We start from the raw sequence: 18768 nt of genomic DNA, 5'->3' as shown, positions 1-18768 counted from the left end.
GCCGGGCGCGCCGGACTCCGCGGCGCCCCCTCGCGGAGCGCCCCTGACGGCGGCGCGGCTGCGGGCACGGGCGTCGGGCGCGCTCCCGCCGGCCTCTCGGGAAGGGCCCGCGGGGCGAGCCGGCTGGGCGGAGGGGGCGGGCCCGGGCCCGGGCCCACCTCCAGTGCCGGCAGCGCGCAGCCCGACGGGGCCCTTGCGCAGCTGCCGAGGCCCCAGGTGCGGCACCCGAGGCCTTCAGCGGGCGGGCTGGGCCGGGCCAGCCGGGAGGCCTGCGCTGAGGCAGGCTGGCCCCATGGCCCTCCGGCCCTGCCGTTCCCGGGCTCTGCGGGTCACGCTGCTCTGGGGGGCCCCCACGCTTCCGCCCGTGCGGCTCCCCTGGCCCCCCAGCTGCGATCTCCAGCAGCTGCATCAGGGCACTGTTGCATTCTGCACGGCTGCCGGCTTTCACCTTCTTTCTGCGCTGTTTGTATTCTCTTTTAAAGTGTCTACAGGTATTTTACTACCTTATTGTATTTATCAGTTTGAGCTCTCTTTTTGGAACTGCCCAGAGAGATGTGGCTAATGTGGATAAAGCAGCCAGGCGAGGGGGTGCCCTCCCTCCGGTCTCCCCGTGGCGGCCTCCCTGCTCGGCCGGCTCCTTTCGGCTCCTTTCGTTGCAGCGCTGGCCCCGCTTTGGGCGGGCTCCTTCTGGGGCCTGGATGTCCCTCCCTCCCTCGCGCCAGCCCAGGCCCCCTGGCAGGCACAGACCCACTCCTTGCAGAGGAGTTGGGCAGAATCGAGAGGTCAAGTCGCGGCACGCCTGGCCTTGGCCAAGGGCCGGGGCACTCCCCCCACATCGGCACCTCAGGACGCGGAACGGGCCACCCACCGGCTCTTTGAACTCCTGCAGGACAGGTGGGCCAGCGCAAGGCACGGACCCGGGAGGGGCCGTTCCTTGTGCCTGCGAACGAACGGCCAGAGCACAGCACGGCCTCCGGCTTGGGGCGGGGATCTGACAGAAACAGGAGCCCATGCTTTGGGATACAAGAAGAGGACCTGTATTGGACCGGTTCTGCGTGTACACGTGGTGGCACCAGGGCGGGCGCGTGGCACGCTGGGCCTCGGCCGTGGCTGACCGCTTGGGCCCGCCTGCTTCCCCCGCCTGGCCGGGCGGCCGCAGTCTGGCCCCCGGGATCAGTTGTCCACCTTGACGGTCTCGAAGGCTTTGATGTCTTTGAATTTGTCACAGGAGAAGTTGACAAGGAGCTGCTTGGTTCCGCTCTTGCTGGGGGTGATCTCGAAGGTGACCTGGGAGGTCTGCTTGCCCTGCAGTGGGGGCGCCCTGCGCAGGGGTGACAACAGGGCTGGTCAGCCAGGTGGGGGACAGGGCGTGCTGCCTGGCCCGGCCCGGCCCGGCCCAGCCCAGCCCTCCCTGCTCCCGAGAAGGGCCACGGGGGCTGCAAGGCTGGCAACTCCGCCCCACACACGAGGACTGCCGCGTTCCCGGCCATCCAGTGGCCCTCGTGCCCCGGCGTGAGCAACAGTGGCGGCCACCTCGCTGCTCAGCCCTGGGGAGTGCCAAGACGCCTCCGCTCTGGGGGCCCAGGCTCTGCCCCACACCAAAGGAGACCCGGCAACGCTCACGGGGCGAGCGCCCAGGAGCGCAGTAGTGGATCCGTGCAGTGCCTTGCAGCGGAAAACCGTGTGGCCCATCCCTGGAGCAGTCCTGCAGCCTTCGAAGCATGCGCTGTGCTCCCCGCTCTCCCCCACCCCGAGCGCTTTTGGCATAAATGTGTCTTGGGGCTTCCAAAGGGCAGCAGCTGGGCTCAGGCGTGTGGGGCGGGGAGGCGGCAGCCCGGCGGGCTCTCGCCTTGCGCAGCCCACACGCCCCGGCCGGAGCGGCTTCTGGCGTGGCGGGGAAGGCACCTCAGCGAGGGCGTGATCCAAGGTGGCACGCGGACCACTGCCGTCGAGCGGCCTGGGGTGGTGCGTTGCGAGGGGGAGCCCAGACCGGCCATGGGGCAGAACGGGACCCGTGGGGGAGGCCTCTGCGCGCCCCACGGGGCTCTGCCTGCTGGCCTCAGCCTGTGCCTGACTGGCCAGGGAGTCCATCCGTGCCTGTGGCCCGGGCTTCCCTCGGGCGCGGGCCGGCTCCCTTCCCCACTCTTGTGCCTGCGGCTGGCCGGCCTGCTGGCCCGGGGCACACGCGACTTACGTGATTTTGAGCTTGTCTGCCAGCAAGTCGCTGCCTTCCGCCAGCACCACGCAGTCCTTCACCTCCTTGTCCAGGGGGTTGGTGAAGGCCACCTCCACCTTTGCCTCCTGGCCCACCTTCACTGGGCCCAGCACCTGCCCAAGCAAGCCCGGTTAGCAGAGGCGCTGCGGCCCCCTCGCTGCGCCTGAGGGGGGAGAGCAAGGGGCGCCCCCGCCCAGGCCTTTCTGGGCTGAAGGGGGCCTGGCCAGGGACCGGGCACGGCTCGCCCGCCACTCACGCAGCCCCTCGTCCACGGAAGGTGCGGGACACTCACCTTCAGGGTGATGCTGGGGTTGTCCAGGGTGATGTCCCGTTCCACCACCGCACTGCCGCCCTCCTGCACCTGGCACAGGGCGGTCGCCCGGATCATGTTGTCCGTGGTCAGGTATTGCTGGTACGCCGCATATGGAATCGTGATGGGAAAGGCTTTTTCTGGAAGGAGAGGGCAGAGATGCAGCGGTGCCAGGAGCTGGGTCGCGCGCGGACGTGGCACGGCGCCTGACGGGCTGCTCTTTCCCAGGCAGAGGCCAGTCATGCCTGCTGGGGGCGGAGGATCAGGGAGTGCCAGGCAGGATCGGGCCCTCTTGGCACTGCCTTCTGCTGGTTTGGATGGGGTGGGAAGAAAGTGGCTGCAGGAGCCAAACTCTCAGTTCCCTCTGCGCCCCCCCCCCCATGGCCACAAATAGGTGCTCCCATATCTTGCCTGGGGTGGGGCAAGGAGGAGTGGCGGGGGGGGCGGGCCACTGGTGGCATTCTGGGCCCATGGCCGCCCTGCGGTTTGCAGCAGTGCACAAAGCAGCGAGCAGTACCTGTGGCTCGGGACGGGGGGTGCCCCCTCCCGGGCCCGAGTCTGGGCAAGCCCCGAGTGGGGCTGCCTGCCCCCCCCCCGCAGGTGCAGCTGCTTTACGTGGTTCGTGGGTGTGCTGAGCGCTGGGGCCAGGCAGTGTAGGAGGGGGCAGCAGAGGAGCGGGGGTCTGCTCTGCGGAGCATAACCCCACATCACGGGAAGCATGGCGGGGAGAGGAAGGTTTGCCACCTGCAGCTCCGAGGCTTCCTTGGAGGAGGCGGGGCTGGCTGACCGGAGGAAAGAGGCCTGGGGTCTTTGCCAGAGTCCCAGCCAAAAAAGGGGCTTTGAGATAGAAGTGACCGTGCCTCGCTGGGCCATACGCCCTCTCCCCACTTCCCCGGCCGAGGCCTTTCTCTGGGCAAAGAGGGCCGTTTTTCCTCCCCGCAGGCTTGTGCTGGGTCCCAGTCTCCTGCCAGCCTGTGACGGGAAGCAGCTGCTCCTCGCAGCAGCCAGATTAATTCCTTGCAGGAACAGGCGGTTTGGATTCAGGCAGCCCTCCGTGGCCCAGACCTTTCGTGTGAAAGCTCGGGAATGCCCTCTTCCCCAGCAAACTCCTGGGGCAAAATGGCTGCTCCCCTCCACTGCCTTCTGCAGGCTGACCCTGCCTGGCCCTGAGGAGCGTCGCCCCCGCCCCACGGCCAGCGCGCGCGCGCAACGGGGTTACCTTCCTCGGGGCCGAGAGTCACTGGGAGGGCGCTCTTCCAGACCTCATGGACGGGCTTCCCGGTGTAGATGATGGACCACATGGTCAGGTTTGCCATCAGGGACTTGGTGGCAGAGGCGAGGTTGGTCAGGCTCAAGAGCAGGTTGACGTCCTGGCCGACCTCGGGCGGGCTCTGCACCTTGAACTTCCCGGAGACCTTGGGGTTCTCCGCTTCTGGCACAGCAGCAGATATGCTGTCCAGTGTGTTCAAATTCAGCTTCTCACGAGCCTTTTGAAACACGGCCCTTTCCTTGGCAGAGCCTGAAAGAGACAGCGGGTGGCAAATTCAGCAAAGCCACTGGACCCGAAAGCGCCAGGCCCCCGAGCAGCCATCAGGCCTTGTGGGACCCCCCACCCGCTGGCTTCCCCGGCCTCAGCAGAAGCCAGGCTTCCGGGGTCTGAGCCCCTGGCCCTCTGGGCAGTGCACGCTCCGGCGGGGCTGGCAGGCATGCCCGCTACTTGCTCGAAGCAGGCTCAGGGCGGGGCCTGGGTTGCTGCCGATGCGCCCCCTGGCTTTGCCAGCAGGCGCCATTCTCTGCCCCCTCCAGCTCCTGGGATGCACAGCAGGCTCCCCGGAAGCCCCTCCAGTGCCGCTGGGTTTGCCCACTGCGGTTCCTGATGCTTGGCCTGGACACCCACCGCTCCCCAGAGCCTCAGCCGGGCTGCGCTGCAGGCGCCACGCAGAAGGTGCGTCTCAGCGTTCCACCTCGCGCAGCGCACGTGCCTTACCTTCTTCATATTTATAGTTGTTAGTGACATCCTGGCGGGCATAGCTGCCCACGGCCTTCGTGCTGATGAACTGGCCGATCGACTTGGTTTCGGAGTGGACTTTCTTCTTTTCCCCCGTTGTGCTGTCGTACAGCCAGGTGATCCGGTCAGCATTAACCTCCGCAAAGACGAACGGGCTGTCGTGCTCCAGGTCCACGTCCCCCTCTTTGATGGCCGTTTGTGAGGCCGGGCCACACTGGAATATGCCTGGAGGAGAAAGGCGGGGAGGGGCTCAGTGCACAGGCGCCGCAGCGACAGCCACAGAACAGCGGCCTGCGATCCGCACCGTGCGCAGAAGGGCCCGACGGGGGCAAGCACACGTGGCACGTCCTGGGCCGGAATCGGGACTGGCGGGGGGGGCGTGCAGTGAAGCACTCAGCACTTGGGATTCACAGTAACGGGCGGCCCTCAGACAGCTAAACAGAGGGCTTGGAGTGCCCCTGCCGGACGGGAGCGGCCTGCTGGACCGCCTGCCCTCCGCAGTGGGTGCTGCCCCTGAACACGGGCGCCTCGGCTTGGTCCCGTGGCCAGCGGCCCTTGGGAACAGGTTTCTGCCCCGCTAAGGAGGGCGCAGTCGCGTTCCCTGATGGCGAGCGCCTTTCTCCGTGTGCCAGAACGGCACTGCCCAGCAGCAGGAGAGGGAGGTCCGCTGGCCGGAGAGAACCGAGGACCCCTCTGCTCCTCTCCGGGTTTTCTTTCACCGAGGTGCCTGCGTGGCTGGTGTTCCCGGGGGCTCCCCTCGGGATCTGACCAGCCCCAGAACGGAAAAGCATCTGCACGGGGCCATGCGCGGTGCGGGTGCAGCACCTTGTTCCATATGCCAGATGCACCGGAGCCTCGGGCTGTGGAGGCTGGTGTGCGCTTGCCTTGGAGAGAGGGGGTGCCCCTGCCTTCGATAGCTGGGAGACGGAGCTCCCACCTCGCATCCCTTATTCGGGCTGCCTTCCCCTTTTCCGATGCTCAGGTTTAAAGTGCTTGAGTTGCCTCAGAACTATTCCCGGTGTTCCAGATGTGGCTGCATGGAAGGGCTTGGGGAAGTGGGCAGCCGTTCCTGGTGATCCCGACCAGCATCTCCCCACTTCCGCCACTGCCACACCGTCCGGGTTGCTGTTTCCACTGAGCTGCCTCAGTGGGACCCCAGACCCCTTCCCTGTTCAGTCATCAGCAGCAAAAAACTCATCCAAACATACAAGATTTTTTTGGGGGTGGGGTGGGGTGCTCAATGTCCTTGATGCAACTAGCAACCAGGAGGGTAGATTTTCCTCGGGATCACAGCAGGCAGGTGAAGGGTTAACTTCCAAACAGATGCACCTAATGGTGGTGCCATCACAGGCCACATCTGTTTGTCCTGAGCTCACACAGAGCTGCGCGTACGGCCTTGTCCCGTTTGGAGAGACCCCGGGGGACTCTGCCGTCTTCCTGAGCAACCGAGTGGCGTCCACAAATGGCCGCTGTGCTGCTCACCTGCAGCCCCGGTGCATCAAGCCCGCCCTGCGACAGCGGGGGGGGGGGGGCTCGATGGCCTTCTTCCTCCCCTCCAGCTCTGTATTCTGTGATCTAAAGCAAGGCCCCCAGGCAAGATCTTTTGGTCACCCCCCCCCCATTTGCTTACTGGAATGGCAGCTCTGCTCTGCTCCCTCCGCCTAATATAGTTGACCCAGGAGGGTGGGGGGACAGGGCTCTCTGGCACTTCAGGGGCCACTGAACCAGGGCTTTCGGCCATCGGCCATGCTGGCTGCCGCTGGTGGGAGCGGCACTGCAAGAGGCGGGCCCTGCTTCCTCCGCCTCGCCTTGCCCGTCGCCAGGACTCTCCTTAACCACAGGGGCTCTTGGGCAGTGGGGTGGCCCAGAAGAAGGGAAAGGCTGGGTGGCTCTTGAACTGGGGGAACGGCAAGGCCCCTCCCGATGCTTCCCAAGGGGACAAGGGCCTCGCACCTGTGCTCCTCTCCTGTGGCGTGGCATCCAGAATTTGCCACCCGTTGTACCTGGAGCCCAGGTCGCTGCGGACAAACCAGCCTTCGTTCCACACGTGGAAGTTCCTGCGGCCGAGAACAGAGAGACCTGCTGTGGAGGTTTGCAGGGAGCCCGGCTGAGCGTGGGGCTGCCCTCCCGGTGACGGGCTCCCGGGCACCCCTGTGGCACCATTCTCCGCCCTGCTGCTTATTTAATGTCTGTGCCGCCCAGCAGCCGGCGCTCTCTGGGTGGTTTACAGCAACCCTTGTCAAAACAATCTGAAGTACGCCACATTATAAAAACACTGTGAAAAATAAATGTTGTGCTAAAAAATTTAAAGCCACACTTAAACACACATAAAATTCCATTCACAAGGTAAAGGTACCTAAACCTGATTAAACCACTAACGAAGCTCCAACAAGCTAATTCAATGCCCTGCAATGGAGGGCAGTCTTAACCTGGCAATGAAACGATAGTACGTGTGATGCCGGGTGGGCCTCAATGGGGAGCTCGTTCCAGAAGGGGGGCCACCACTGACGAGGCCTGCCTCCTTGTTGCCAACCGAGCCCCCCTGATGGTGGCAGGTTGAAGGCAGGCGCCAGCGCTTGGTCAGAATGCCTGGGCGGGTGGGGGCTGGGAGAGCTGTTCCCCCGGCTGTTGTGCCCAGCTCTGTAGGGCTTTCTAGCTTAAAATCTGCACCTTGAATTGGGCTCAGAAACATGCAGGCAGGCAGGGCAAGTGGGCCAGAATGAGTGTTACAGGCTCAGCCGGTCGGTCCTGGTACTGGCTGGCTGCTGCATTTTGCACAAGCTGGAGCTGCTGCAGTCTTCACGGGCAGCTCCGTGTAGGGTGCGCTGTAGGAGTCTAGCTTTGAGAGCACCAGAGCACAGATGACTGAGTGCAGGCCACCTCCATTCCGACGGGGGCATAGCTGGGCCACCAACTGGTAGGAGCTGGTAGCAGGCACTCGAGGCCGGTGAAGCTACCTGGGCCTCAAGTAACAAAGATGGCGCAAGAAGCACCCAAGCCACGAGCCTCTCCCTTCACAGGGAGCGCAACCCCACCTAGGACAGGTTGAATTCCCTCTGTCTGTCAGAAGGACCCCCCACTAACAGCATCTCAGTCTTGTGTGGGCTGAGCACCACTTTATCAGTCCCCGTCAAGCCCACTGCACGGCCAGGCGTCTGTTGAACACACCCACAGCCTCACGTGCCGAAGATGACAAGGAGAAATGGAGGCACGTCTCGTCAGCAGATGGACGACGAGCACTCCAGAGCGCCAGATCAAAGAGCCCGGCCTGGAGCGGGTCCTGCTGCATGGCTGGGCCCCCAGTAAGATGCTGGGTCCGTCCCATGCGCAGCGCCCCGCTCTCTCCATCGTCTGCCTCCCCGACACACCCAGGGCCGGATCAGAGGAACCCTCTGCCCGCAAGCAGAGTGACAGCAGTGTCAGCGGGGAAGCCTCGCCCTTCACCCCCCCGAAGCAGCTCCCCAGGGGGTGGTCCCCCTTGCCAGTGTCTCCTTGGGGCACATGGGGCCAGGGCACTGCCGTGTCCGCAGGACGGGTGCGAGATGCTTTCCTGCCAGGTCCTTCGGGCAGGCCTCGGGGTGGTCCTTCTCTTTGCCAGAGTGCGGTCTCTGCAGCACCTCTCAGCGAGCCGCGGTTCACCCAGCCCGGGGCCAGCCAGCAGAGCAAGGCTGACAAGGCAGCGTGGAGGCCGCTGGGGGGCTCTGCAGGGCAGGGAAGGCCGGCAACATGAAGCAGCAGCTGTGCCCGCCGAGAGGGCCCAGGCCGCTGCTTCCGGCAGTGGGCAGGGGTCTGTCCTGCACTCACAGCCACAGAGACGCCTGCCCCGGTCAGGGCCAGGGCACATTTTCCCATGGGGAAAACACTGCCACCATCTTACTTTATCCTTTGCCTCTTGTGGGAAGAATTCTGCTCCAGGGTGCATCTTCCTGAATAGCGGGCACACTTGCTGCATGCGTGCGCAACTTTTCTGCATGAACCCCTCAGAGTGACGGGAAGAAGCCAGTGCGGCCGCTGCTGCATTTACGAAAATGCAGTTTCTCTGGAGCAGAAGTCCCCCTGCCCCATCCCTCCCCATCCCAGCTGTGCCGCTTTGAGGAATGGCTGAGAAAGGGCCTGTGCAAAAGAGACCATGGGAAGCGCTTTGGGAGGGAGGGAGGGAAGGGAGAGAAGCGCGGGGGGCACTCTGAATGGGCTGCTGGTGGATGGGGGGTGTTGCAGGATGGGGAGCCTGGAGGAACGTGTGCTGCAGCTGTGGCTGAGAGCCGTGGGGAGCAGGACCGGGCATGATCCAGCCCAGGGACGGGAGCCCCTCCGCCCGAGAGCCTCCGTCTCCCCCGCCTCTTAGGGAAGCTCCCAGAAGTGGCTGCGCTGCGCTTCCCCCAAGGAACGACTCACCAGACGCTGTCTCCAGACATGTTCAGGGGGTTCCCGGACTCATCGTAGTAGACGTCCACAGTCAGGTTTCCGTCTGTGTCGTGCGCCGAGTCGAAGTTGGAGATCGTGCGCGCGGGGATCCCCAGGCAGCGCAGGACTACAGGGTTGCCGAAGGGGGAAAGGGCACGTCAGCGCCGGCACGCGGCAGCATCGCTCCCGGGCACCCTTAGCCGTCCCCTCGTCTGAACTGGCACTGGAAGCGGAGGCCACCCGGCCAGGCTGGCCCCGGGAGCGGACCGGCAGCCACGCGGCATTCCCTAGCCCGGGACGCCTGGCAGGTCTTCCAGCTCCTCGGCCGGATGCAGCGCCTGCTGCCCCAGCAGTGCTCTGGAGGGCAGCTCCCAGCGGGCCAACGAGGGGGCGCCCAGCAGAGGGGCAGCAGGGCTAACCGGCGCCAGCTCCCTGCCCTGCCCCCTCCCCGCCGGCTCCTGATCTGCTGCAGCTGGGAGGGGAGGGCAGCAAGCGCGATCCGCAGGCCCAGCTGGGGAGCCCCACATGCAGCCACCCGCCCACTGCAGGTAGTGGGGCAACGATGGCTTTCAGCAGCAGCCCCATGGACTGACGCCGCAGGGCCCCGTGGATCCCAGTGCTCCCTCTGCACATCCATCACCCCCGAGACGAAACCTGCGGGGCCCAGGCCTGGCCTGGCCATTAACAAGATGCAGCCTGGCCCGCGGGGCTCAAGCAGCTTTCTCCTGCCGGCCACTCGCGTGCAGCTCCTGGCGACACGCACCTGTGTTCAGGACTCCGGCGAAGACCCAGCACTGCCCGTACCGGACCGGCTTGAATCCCGACTGCTTCCACTTCCGCAGGATGTCCACGCTACCCGTCCAGCTGCTGGGGTTTGTCCCCCCGCTATAGTTGCCGCTCCAGTTGCCCTGCAGCACCCCGTTGTCATCATTGCTGTTGACCTGGGAGAAGCACGGGACGCGCTCAGCACCACACCGCCTGGGTGCCAACCCAGGCGCTCCCCCCCACCCCCCGGACGCACCCCTCTTCCTAAGGCCATTCATCTCATGCTCAGCCCAGTCCCTTCACTGTCCTGACTGGCTGAGGGGCAGCGGGGGGGGGGGGCAGCTTGCCACGGGGGTGCACCTTCTTTCTCCCCAGCGCCCGCCCTTTTGTGAGCACTCTGCCAGGGGGTTTGCACAAAGGGGTGAGCGGCGCTGCCGGGAAGGGCGTGTGTGCGTTCTTGCGTGTGCGGTACGGGGAGCAAGCACAGCTGTGGGCCGCGCACCTTGTCCCACATGACCCTCCTGTGATGGGCCTGAAAGCGGCTGGCTCAGGGCCCCACGGCCGGCTGCTGCCCCGGCGGCGCGCCCTGCACGCCATTCTTGCCTCTCTGCTGTGACCCCCGAAGGGCGAACGCTCCTCAGAGTCCCTGCCAGGCTGGGAAACCATGGCGTGCCCCCCCCCCCCCCGGAAGGAGCAGCAGGACCTGGGCACACCTGTGGGGAGCGCGCCTGTGAGCTCGCACGGCCTCAAGGCTTCCTGTGCGGCTCGCCTTTGCCGCAGGGCCCTGTGGCAGCTACACCACGGCCCTGATCCTGCTCCCAGCCTGGCCTGCCGGGCCCTTAGCCCGGCCGCCCCTGCCCAGCCCCGGCCTCCCTGGCTGCACCTTCCGCCTGGCCCCACTCGCCCTTGCCAGCACCCGAGCTCAGCTGGCCCCTGGACTCACCGCGCCTGGCCAGGATCCGGCCCCTGCGTTTCTGCTCCTGCCTGCAGCTCTGGGCCTGCCGGGCCTGGTCGGTCACTGCCCTCGCGTGCCCCTCGGGACCTGCCAGGCCTGCCGGGCGCCGAGCCCCACTCGTTCCCGGCCCTTTGCCTCTGGCCCCTCTGCGCTCACCCAGCCCCCCACCCGCAGCCTGCTGCTCCACCGTGGACGCCCCCTGCCGGCATCCTGCCCTGACGGTGCAGGGGCCCGAGCGCCTCGGAAGGGCCCTGTGGCGAAGCCAGACCCACAGGGACCCACCAGTCCCGCATTCTGCTCCCGTGTCTCGGCGGGGGGCACAAGGGGGACATGTCCCAGCAGAGGGACTCCGACTGTCACACCACTGGGTGCAAAGTGTAATAGAACAAAATGTTAAACAAAACAAAACGGAGGGAAGGCAGCATGGACCAGTGGGGTCGTTATTAGTGCCGCACGACATTCACATCCTGCCTTTCTACTCCTTGCCAGGAGCCCAGGGCAAGCTCTATCGTCCTTCTCCGCTCCATTTCACCCTCACAACCCTGCGAGGTAGGTTGGGCTGGGAGAGAGTGCTTGGCGCAACGCCGCCCAGTGAACCTCAAGGCCAAGTGGGGACTAGGTCCCGGCCCAACGTGCGAAGATCAGCAAGAGCAAGTGCGTGCCAGAATGCCCCGGGCAGCCCTTGGCACGTGGCAGCCAGACCGAATCGTGGCCCGCCCTGCCCTGAGGGGTGCCGAGGGTGGCCGGTGCGCAGCAGCAGCAGCAGCATCCGGTGCCCGTGGGAGGCCGGCTCTGAGCAGATGCTCGGCGGGGCCCACAGTCGCGACTCCCGGGCAGCCGGTTGCCACGTTTTTGGCCTCTTGTGGGCAGCATGTTGCCCGGGGGCTGGAGCTGGTGGGGCAGCCCCATGAGCTGCGCCCTGCCGCTGCTGCTGCTGCTGGACACCGGCAGGCTGGGCGGGCTTGGGAGCACGTCCAGCCATGCTCTGGGGAAGGCCGGCGTGCCGGGGCTGCTACTGCATCGGCCACGAGCGCGAGATGGCAGCGGGGTGCGGGAGGGGAGAGGGGAACCAGGCCGGCGAGCCTGGGAGGCTTTCTGAGGTCCTCCTGGAGCTTCCCTTGGCAGCGAACGGGGACGGGCAGGCTTCCTCGCTAGCGCTGTGAGCGTACGCCACGGCCGGCGCCCTGGAGGAGTGTGAGCGTAGCCCTGGTGCTGGCGCTTGGTCCCGGCGGTGCCTGGGCTGGGCCGGCACCGCAGGGGCTGTAAAGGCGCCTCTTGCTTACGCCCGGCCAGGCGGGGCTGCCCCATCTCTGGGTGAGAGGACAAGCCTCTTCTTACCATGGCACTGAGCACCCGCCCCACATATTTGGGGTCATTTCGACGGCGCAAGTCAGATGCTGGATCCTTGCGGTAGCTTAAGCTTCGATCGAGGATGAAAAGGCAGACGTCCAAAATTTCATCTTGAAACTGTGGGAAGTAGCAGCAAGACAGGCGAATGCATCCTTGTTCTGCCACAGAGGAGCCTCGCCCCCCTCCCCCGGCCGGACGCGGGTGGGATGTCCCTCTTCCGGCCACTGAGTCATCAGGAACCACCTTGAAGCCCCCCCCCCCGCCCCGTTTCCTGGCATCCCGCGTAGCACAGAGGAGTGACTGCTGCAGCCGCGTGGTAGGGGAACGGGGCACAGGGGGGCTGCGCAGGGCCAGCGAGCCAGGTGTGTGGACTAGCCTGCTGCCTGCCCTCCGCTGCACGGGTGGGGCGCCTTTCCTCCTCTTGCGGGCCACCCTGCGGAACCTGCATGATCCCCTGCACTCCGACTTTACTCGCGCAACAACCCGCGTGGGAGGCAGGCTGGGCCGAGCGTCTGGCTGGCCAAGAGCCGCCCAGGGAGCTGAATGGGGACTGGAACCTGGATCCCCGCCCCGCCCGCTCGCCCCGCACACCGGTTTCTGCGCGTGGTTTGTGCGGCCCTGAGCATTCTGGAATGGGGTGGGGGCTTGTTTGCCGGGACCCCCATTGGTCCTCTTTGCTCCATCCAGAGCTCGAAGTGACCCGCTTTATGCTTACCTGCCCATAGTTCCATCCAAACCGAGAGATCCGGTTTGAACTGCCCACAAAGACCACACCAAACTCGGAGAGGACGTATTCCTCACGCTCGGCATTGTTCGGCAGGAAGACGTCATCGCCTGGAGGCCAAAGGACAGGCAGACGCTGGAGGCGGCTTTGTGGAGAGCGGGGCCCCTCGCTGGTGCTCCCCAGGGCCTGCCAGAGGCACGCGGTGTGCCACAAGGCCGGCCCGGCCCTTGCACTTTCTCCCACTGGAGCCGCGTGGCTGCCATGGAGGGCGGCCCTCCCCTGGTGAAGGCATGGAGGGGCAGCTGAGCCGGCGTGTTGGTGCGGGGAGGGAGCAGGAGAGGCCAAAGCTGCCCTTCTGCCAAAGCTACCCTTCCTCCTCCTTGTCAAGCGTGAAGGGGACCAAGCCCATGGCTGGCCCCATGTCGGGGAACTCCTGCCCTGTGCTGGGGAGGGGACTCAGCAGGGGCACACGGTTCCTGCGCTCGCAGGCCTTATGGAGCCCTATGTGGCCTCCTGTTCACTCGCTCGCTCATCCACGTATTTATATGTCGCCTGTAACGGCCAAAATGGCCTCCCTAGGCACCTCACCATATGAGGCGAGACGGAGGGAGCTGGGCCAGTTCAGCCTGGACAAGAGGAGACTCCGAGGGGATCTGTTGGCGACATGCAGGTGTGTGAGGGGGTGTCACACGGAGGTGGGTAGAGACCTGTTCTCCCCTGCAGAGGAAGGCAGGACGCGCTCCAACAGAGCCAAGCTCAGGGAGCCCAGGTTCCATTTGGAGGCCAGGAAGCACTTCCTGACAGTCGGGACCCCGAGGGTGTGGAACGGGCTTCCACGGGAGGTGGTTGAGGCCCCATCGGTGCGGGTGTTCAAGGACGGGCTGGACATGCACATGGTGGGCATGGCGTGAGTGGAGCCGGCTGGAGCCAGGGGTCAGACTAGGTGGCCCAGGAGGCCCCTTCTGACTCACTCTGTTTCTATGTTTCTAACATAATAAAAACATTAAAACAGGTAATAGAGCAAAAACATAATTAAAAAATACAAAAACCATTATTAAAAGGCTCATCAGTACAGAGGGTGTAGGGATTGAAGGTTTTTTATTTAAGGTACCTCTGCCTGGTGCCAAAAAGAAAACAAAGATGGCACCAGGCAACTTTCCCCAGGGAGGGAGTTCCAGAAATGGGGGCAGCAGCAGAAAAGGCCCTTTGCCTGTTCGCCACCCCCCTCGTTTCCTTGAGGGGTGGCTCCTGCAGAAGGGCCTCCTGGCTGATCTTAAGGGGCAGGTAGGTACATACGGCTGCAGACGGTCCTTCACATAACTAGGCCCCAGGCCATTTAGGGCTGTATATGCTGAAACAAGCAGCTTGAAATGGGCCTGGGCCGCAACTGGTAACCAGAGCAATTCTTTCGAAAGCAGCTATGTGGGCCACTCCAGGAGCCGCAGTCACTGACTGGGCAGCCGAGTTTTGTACCAGCTGCAACGGCCAGGCGGTCTCCAAGGGCAGCCCCACGCAGAGTGCTGGCAGTCCGGTCCCTGGATTCCCCTCAGGGCCTGCCGCCTCCAGAGAGGGCTGTTGGGAAGGGGGGGCTTTTCTGTGCCCTGCCCAAGGCCCCCTCCCCACTACTGCAAGGGTGCCTGGGCAAACTCCACCAGACCTCACTGCATCCAAGCACATGCTCCGCCGAGAGCCGCCCTGCTCTCCAGCGGCATCCCCTGCCTGCCCCCAGGCTGGCGGGTGGAAGCCCTGCCTTGGGGGACGCTGGCCTGGGCTGCGGCAGGACCCATCCCATGGCATCGCAGCAGCACCCCGGCACCCCATGTTGCTGCTCCCGGCCCCGGCCCCTTCCCCATGTGTTTCCCAGAGTGGTTTTGTGCCGCGGTGGAGCACACTCGGCGAGGAGCAGCTCGTGCCCCAACTGCAGACCCCGCCAGAGCTCTCCCACCTGCACCAGGCGCCCACTGCCAGGGCCCCACGGAGCCCCTGGTGATGCAGGAGCCTGTGGGAGGGCCTGCAGAGGTCCCCCCGGAGGGCTGGCCTGACAGCCCAGGTGGCCCTTCTGTACCTGACATCCACGGGTTAAAGAGCAAGACAAAGGATCCCAGGTTGGAGCTGCCGGAGCTGCCGGTCCTGAGGCCCAGCTGGTAGCGCCCGATGGCGGCATTTGCCGGGCTTGAAATGGAGAAGGACGTGGGGTGCGAGGCGGCCGTGTGGACTGCACTCCAGGAGCCGCTGCTGTGGGTGCTCGAGATGCCAAACTCCACCCGCGTCTGGGCTTGCAGAGCAGCGGTTGACCCTGTGGGTGGGGAGGGGAGGGGGAGAGGGCATCACTGCAGGTGGAGTCTCTGGGCAGCCCACTCCTGCCGAGGGGCTTCTGTGCCAGGGAGCCCTGCATGCAGCCTGGCCCCTCACCTGCAGCCGGGTCCCGTGCAGCATCCTGCATTTCCAGGTGAGCCTGGCGAAAAGGGGCTAGCGAGGGGGCCCCGCTTCCCCTTCAGAGGGGAGAGAGGAGGAAGACGATGCACATACCTGTCTCCACAGTAAATGTGAGGTTGCTTGCAGTTGGGACTCCGAGCTCTACTTTGATGTTGAACTGTTGTCCCCGCCGCACCACCAACAGTGGGGAACTGAACTGGCTGGTGTGGTGTGCACTGGCATTCTCTGTCTGATTCCAGTCGATGTTTGAAGCTGGAAAGTGAGGCCAGAAATGGAACCTCTCAGGCCTGGGCAGGATGGCAGCTGAGCGCCACGCTCCCAGGACGGGCTCTAGTCTGCCACTGCCCCCAGCCCCCCACATGCTGTGTGCTCCCAAAAGGCCCAGGGCACCGACCCTGCCTGCCCTAGAGTCGGGAATTGCTGAGAGCAAGGCCCCGGCGATTATGGCTTCCCCTGCGGCACCTCCCCTCCAAAGCACCCTCAGACTCGACAAGCTGCATGGAAAGACCGCCGGATCATCAGAGGTGTGCCGGGCGGTTTGCTTGCCGTTCGAGATCCTGCATGGCTGGAAAACTGAGGAGCTGAGGAACTGCCCCCCCCCCCAGACTCCTTTCCTCCCCAGCCACAGCAGAGGAAAGGATCCACCACAGCCCCGACCCTGCACGAGCAAGGGAGTACACGCCCGTGGTCCAGGGAAGTTGGCATGCCCCTGCGGCCCCACTGATCCTGCTGGAGCCTGTTTTGATTTCTGTCCTGGTTCTGCCTTTGCCTCTAGGGGGGCACGGATGCCCCCCCACCCCCCATGGCAAGAACCGTGGGCACCTTCCCTTCCTGCTGCCAAAGCCAAGCGCAGCAGCACTGGGCTCTGCAGAGGGGGCTGTTGCACCAGCGGCGCAGCACGCCTGACAGAAGGCCTCCAGCTGCTGCCCCCACGTCTGGCCAGGGGCACGGCCCCCGCGAAAGCGCACAGCCAGTGCCACATTTCAGCCGTGAGCAGGGATGGGCATGGGCCCGTGAGCCCACGCGTGGGGGGACACAGAGGGCCGTCCCCGCGCTGGCCAGGGAGCAGGCTCCACTGACTCCTGCCCTGGAGAGCCGCTCCTGCCCTCGCACCGTCCCGCTGCTGCGGAGCCCGTGCTCCCGGGAGAGCTCAGCACCCCTCGCCTGGTGCCCGGCCGCAAGCAGGAGAGCCAGCCAGAGGCGCCCAGCCCGGCTGAGCCCAGCAAGCGCAGGCTTGTCTGCGGGTGCCGCTGCAGCCACGGCCTCCCGACAGCCCGGCAGCGTGGCGGCTCTTTGTACGGGGAGGAGGCAGCCCTCCGACTGCACTGTCAGCACACGCCACCCAGGGAAGGGCAGCTCCGGGTCACCAGCCCCGAGTCAGCCGGAGGGAAGGGCCGTCTCTCGGATGCCCGGCCAGAGGCAGACAGATGCCTTCCCGACTGGCTTGCCACATGCAGGAGCCCGCAGGCGTAGCGAGGGCCCATGGGCGCTCCGGCTCCTCGGGAGGGGAGCCTGGGCCAGGGCCACGGGTGGGCTGCAGTGGGCCTGCTCTGCCGCGAGGCGATGCCGGAGCGCCAGGGAGGCCCAGTTCTGAGTTAGCCCCTCCCCACGCAGCCCCCACCCAGCCGCCCAGGCTGAATGGCAGCAGTGGTCCCCCCCTCTCCACGCTCCGGGCAGGCCCCAGCCTGAGGGACCGGGGACTGGGCCCTCCTGCAGGCCTGGGAATGGATCCCGCCCCCCACCCCCTCTGCTCCTCAGGCCTTTGGGACAATGCTGAGATTTCCTGCCCCACCGGTGCAGCTGCCCGCCTTGGGCTCGCCGGCTTCCCTCCACATCCACAATGAGCCCGGCTCTGCTTGGCTCCTGTGCAGAGACTGTCCCCACCTCTTAGTCTGGGGAGGAGAACCTGTGCCTCCTCGAATAGTGCTAGACCCTGGTCCCATCAGCCCCGGCTGGCACGGCCAAGGGGAGCTTGGACCCAAGGACGTCGGACTGGCCACTGGATCCCAGCACTGCCCTCAGCCTTGCACAGGCAGCAGAAGGCGGGGGGGAGGTGTGAAGGGAAGCTGGGCAAGTGCTGGACCCATAAGGAGAGTGGGGCAGAGCCCTCATCCCGGCTGTGGCCACGGAGAGGGTGCACGGCCCCGCCTGCGGAGCGCCCCAAGGCCCCTCTGCTCCTCCACGCCACGGCTGCCGCGGGCTCCTCTGCCCACGCACGCCGGAGCTGGCCCTGGGACTCACCCGCCATGACGCCTCTGCTCCCTCTCTCTCACCCGGGCTGCTCGCACAACGGCCGGCCGAGTCCCCAGAGCGGCTGGCTTTGAAGGCCAGGCGGGCGGGAGGCGTCTTATATCATGGGAAGGCGCTTCCCACTTCTCCTGCGGCCCAGAGGCGGGCGAGGCTCACGGTCACAGCAGCAGTGTGGCAACCTTTCCCAGGAGGCAGCGGTTTCGCCCTTGCACAATGACAGGGCAGGGGAGGCAGCCGGAGGCTCTTCACTCCCGGCGGATGATGACTGAGGTGTGCTGAGATGCCTCAGACAGGCATGTCCAAAGACGGAGGCCACTTGAGTCAGCGGGCCGCTGCCCGAGCCCAGCCGTTCCCTGCCACCAGGCGCAGGCACAGCACACCCTCGCCAGAGAGGCGGCCCGTGTCCTGCAGCCAGCGCTGCCTCCCCTCACGGAACGTCCTCAGGACAGAGCGCCCTCCGCTTCTGGGGAGAGCTCCTGGTGCCCCGCCAAGCCCCGCCTGTGCCTGCCCCTCAGGGCTCCCCTGTGCTTCCAGGCTGAAGCAGTGGCTGCAGCGGCTCCGGAGCACGGCGCTTCTGACCCACACGTGAGCTCTTGCTGAAACGTCTTCCAATGAGGACAGGCACAGAAGGAAAAGACCTCCTCGGACCTGCCCGCAGGGCCCAGCACCGGGGCTCGGCCCACACGAGCTGCATCGGGCAGGAGACGCTGGCCCAGGAGACATGCGTACTTGGACCTCCAAAAGGCCTTTGGCAAAGTCCCTCAGCAAAGACTGCTGAGCACCTCGAGTCAAGGAGAATTAAGGACTGGGTCCTCTTGTGGATCAGTAAAGAGTTGAGGAAGAGAAAACAGGGTGGGAGGAACTGGCGATTTCTGCCAATGGAAGGGTGTCGCCACTGGCGGCCCAGCAGTTCTGTATTAGGGTGACTGCTTTTCAACATATTCATCAATGCTCTGGAATTAGGAGTGAGCAGAGAGGTGACCAAGTTTGCTGATGGCACCAAACTACTTAGGTTAAAACCAAAACGGATTGTGAGGGGTCCCCAAGGGATCTCTCCAAGTAGGGTATCAAAATGGCAGATAACACTTCAAAGCAAGCAAGTGTAAAGTGATCCATGTTGGGTGAAAGATCTCAACTGCAATTACAAGTTATTGCCGTCTGACCAAGAAAGAGACAGAAACAACATAGGAAAAAAGTGAGCCAGAAGGGGCCTCCTGGGCTATCTAGTCTGACCCCTGGTTCCAGCCAGCTCTGCTCATGCGACCCCCAACATGTGGTGGCTGAATCATTCCTTGAACACCCTCACTGGTGGGGCCTCCATCACCTCCCGTGGAAGCCCGTTCCATCTCCA

At 65.0% G+C, this 18768-nt stretch overlaps 1 protein-coding gene across 1 annotated transcript; it reads right to left on the bottom strand.

Moving 5' to 3' along the window:
• Nucleotides 1–1014: 1014 nt before the first annotated feature.
• LOC123018869 (protein-glutamine gamma-glutamyltransferase E-like) lies at nucleotides 1015–17481 on the bottom strand. Its single transcript, XM_044421318.1, has 13 exons — nucleotides 17409–17481; nucleotides 15261–15419; nucleotides 14797–15027; nucleotides 12723–12841; nucleotides 11996–12124; nucleotides 9701–9878; nucleotides 8929–9064; nucleotides 6487–6590; nucleotides 4513–4758; nucleotides 3745–4044; nucleotides 2508–2665; nucleotides 2195–2328; nucleotides 1015–1321 (listed from the first exon to the last, which is right to left on the bottom strand). Exons 1-13 carry the CDS (start codon nucleotides 17413–17415, stop codon nucleotides 1174–1176), a joined length of 2049 nt encoding a protein of 682 aa, XP_044277253.1. The 5' UTR covers nucleotides 17416–17481; the 3' UTR covers nucleotides 1015–1173.
• Nucleotides 17482–18768: the final 1287 nt, after the last annotated feature.

This window comes from Varanus komodoensis, unplaced genomic scaffold (assembly GCF_004798865.1).
Source record: "Varanus komodoensis strain SLA01 unplaced genomic scaffold, ASM479886v1 scaffold117, whole genome shotgun sequence".
NCBI lineage: Eukaryota > Metazoa > Chordata > Lepidosauria > Squamata > Varanidae > Varanus > Varanus komodoensis.
This window is presented reverse-complemented; position numbering and strand designations above follow the sequence as displayed.

Bases quoted from the DNA above. Each gene is read 5' to 3' on its own strand.
- LOC123018869 (XM_044421318.1), bottom strand. The intron at 4,759-6,486 runs GTGCGAGGCCCT...TTTCTCCTCCAG, and splicing joins GCCACAGGAGAGGAGCACAG to GCATATTCCAGTGTGGCCCG. The intron at 4,045-4,512 runs GTAAGGCACGTG...TGTCTCTTTCAG, and splicing joins CAACTATAAATATGAAGAAG to GCTCTGCCAAGGAAAGGGCC.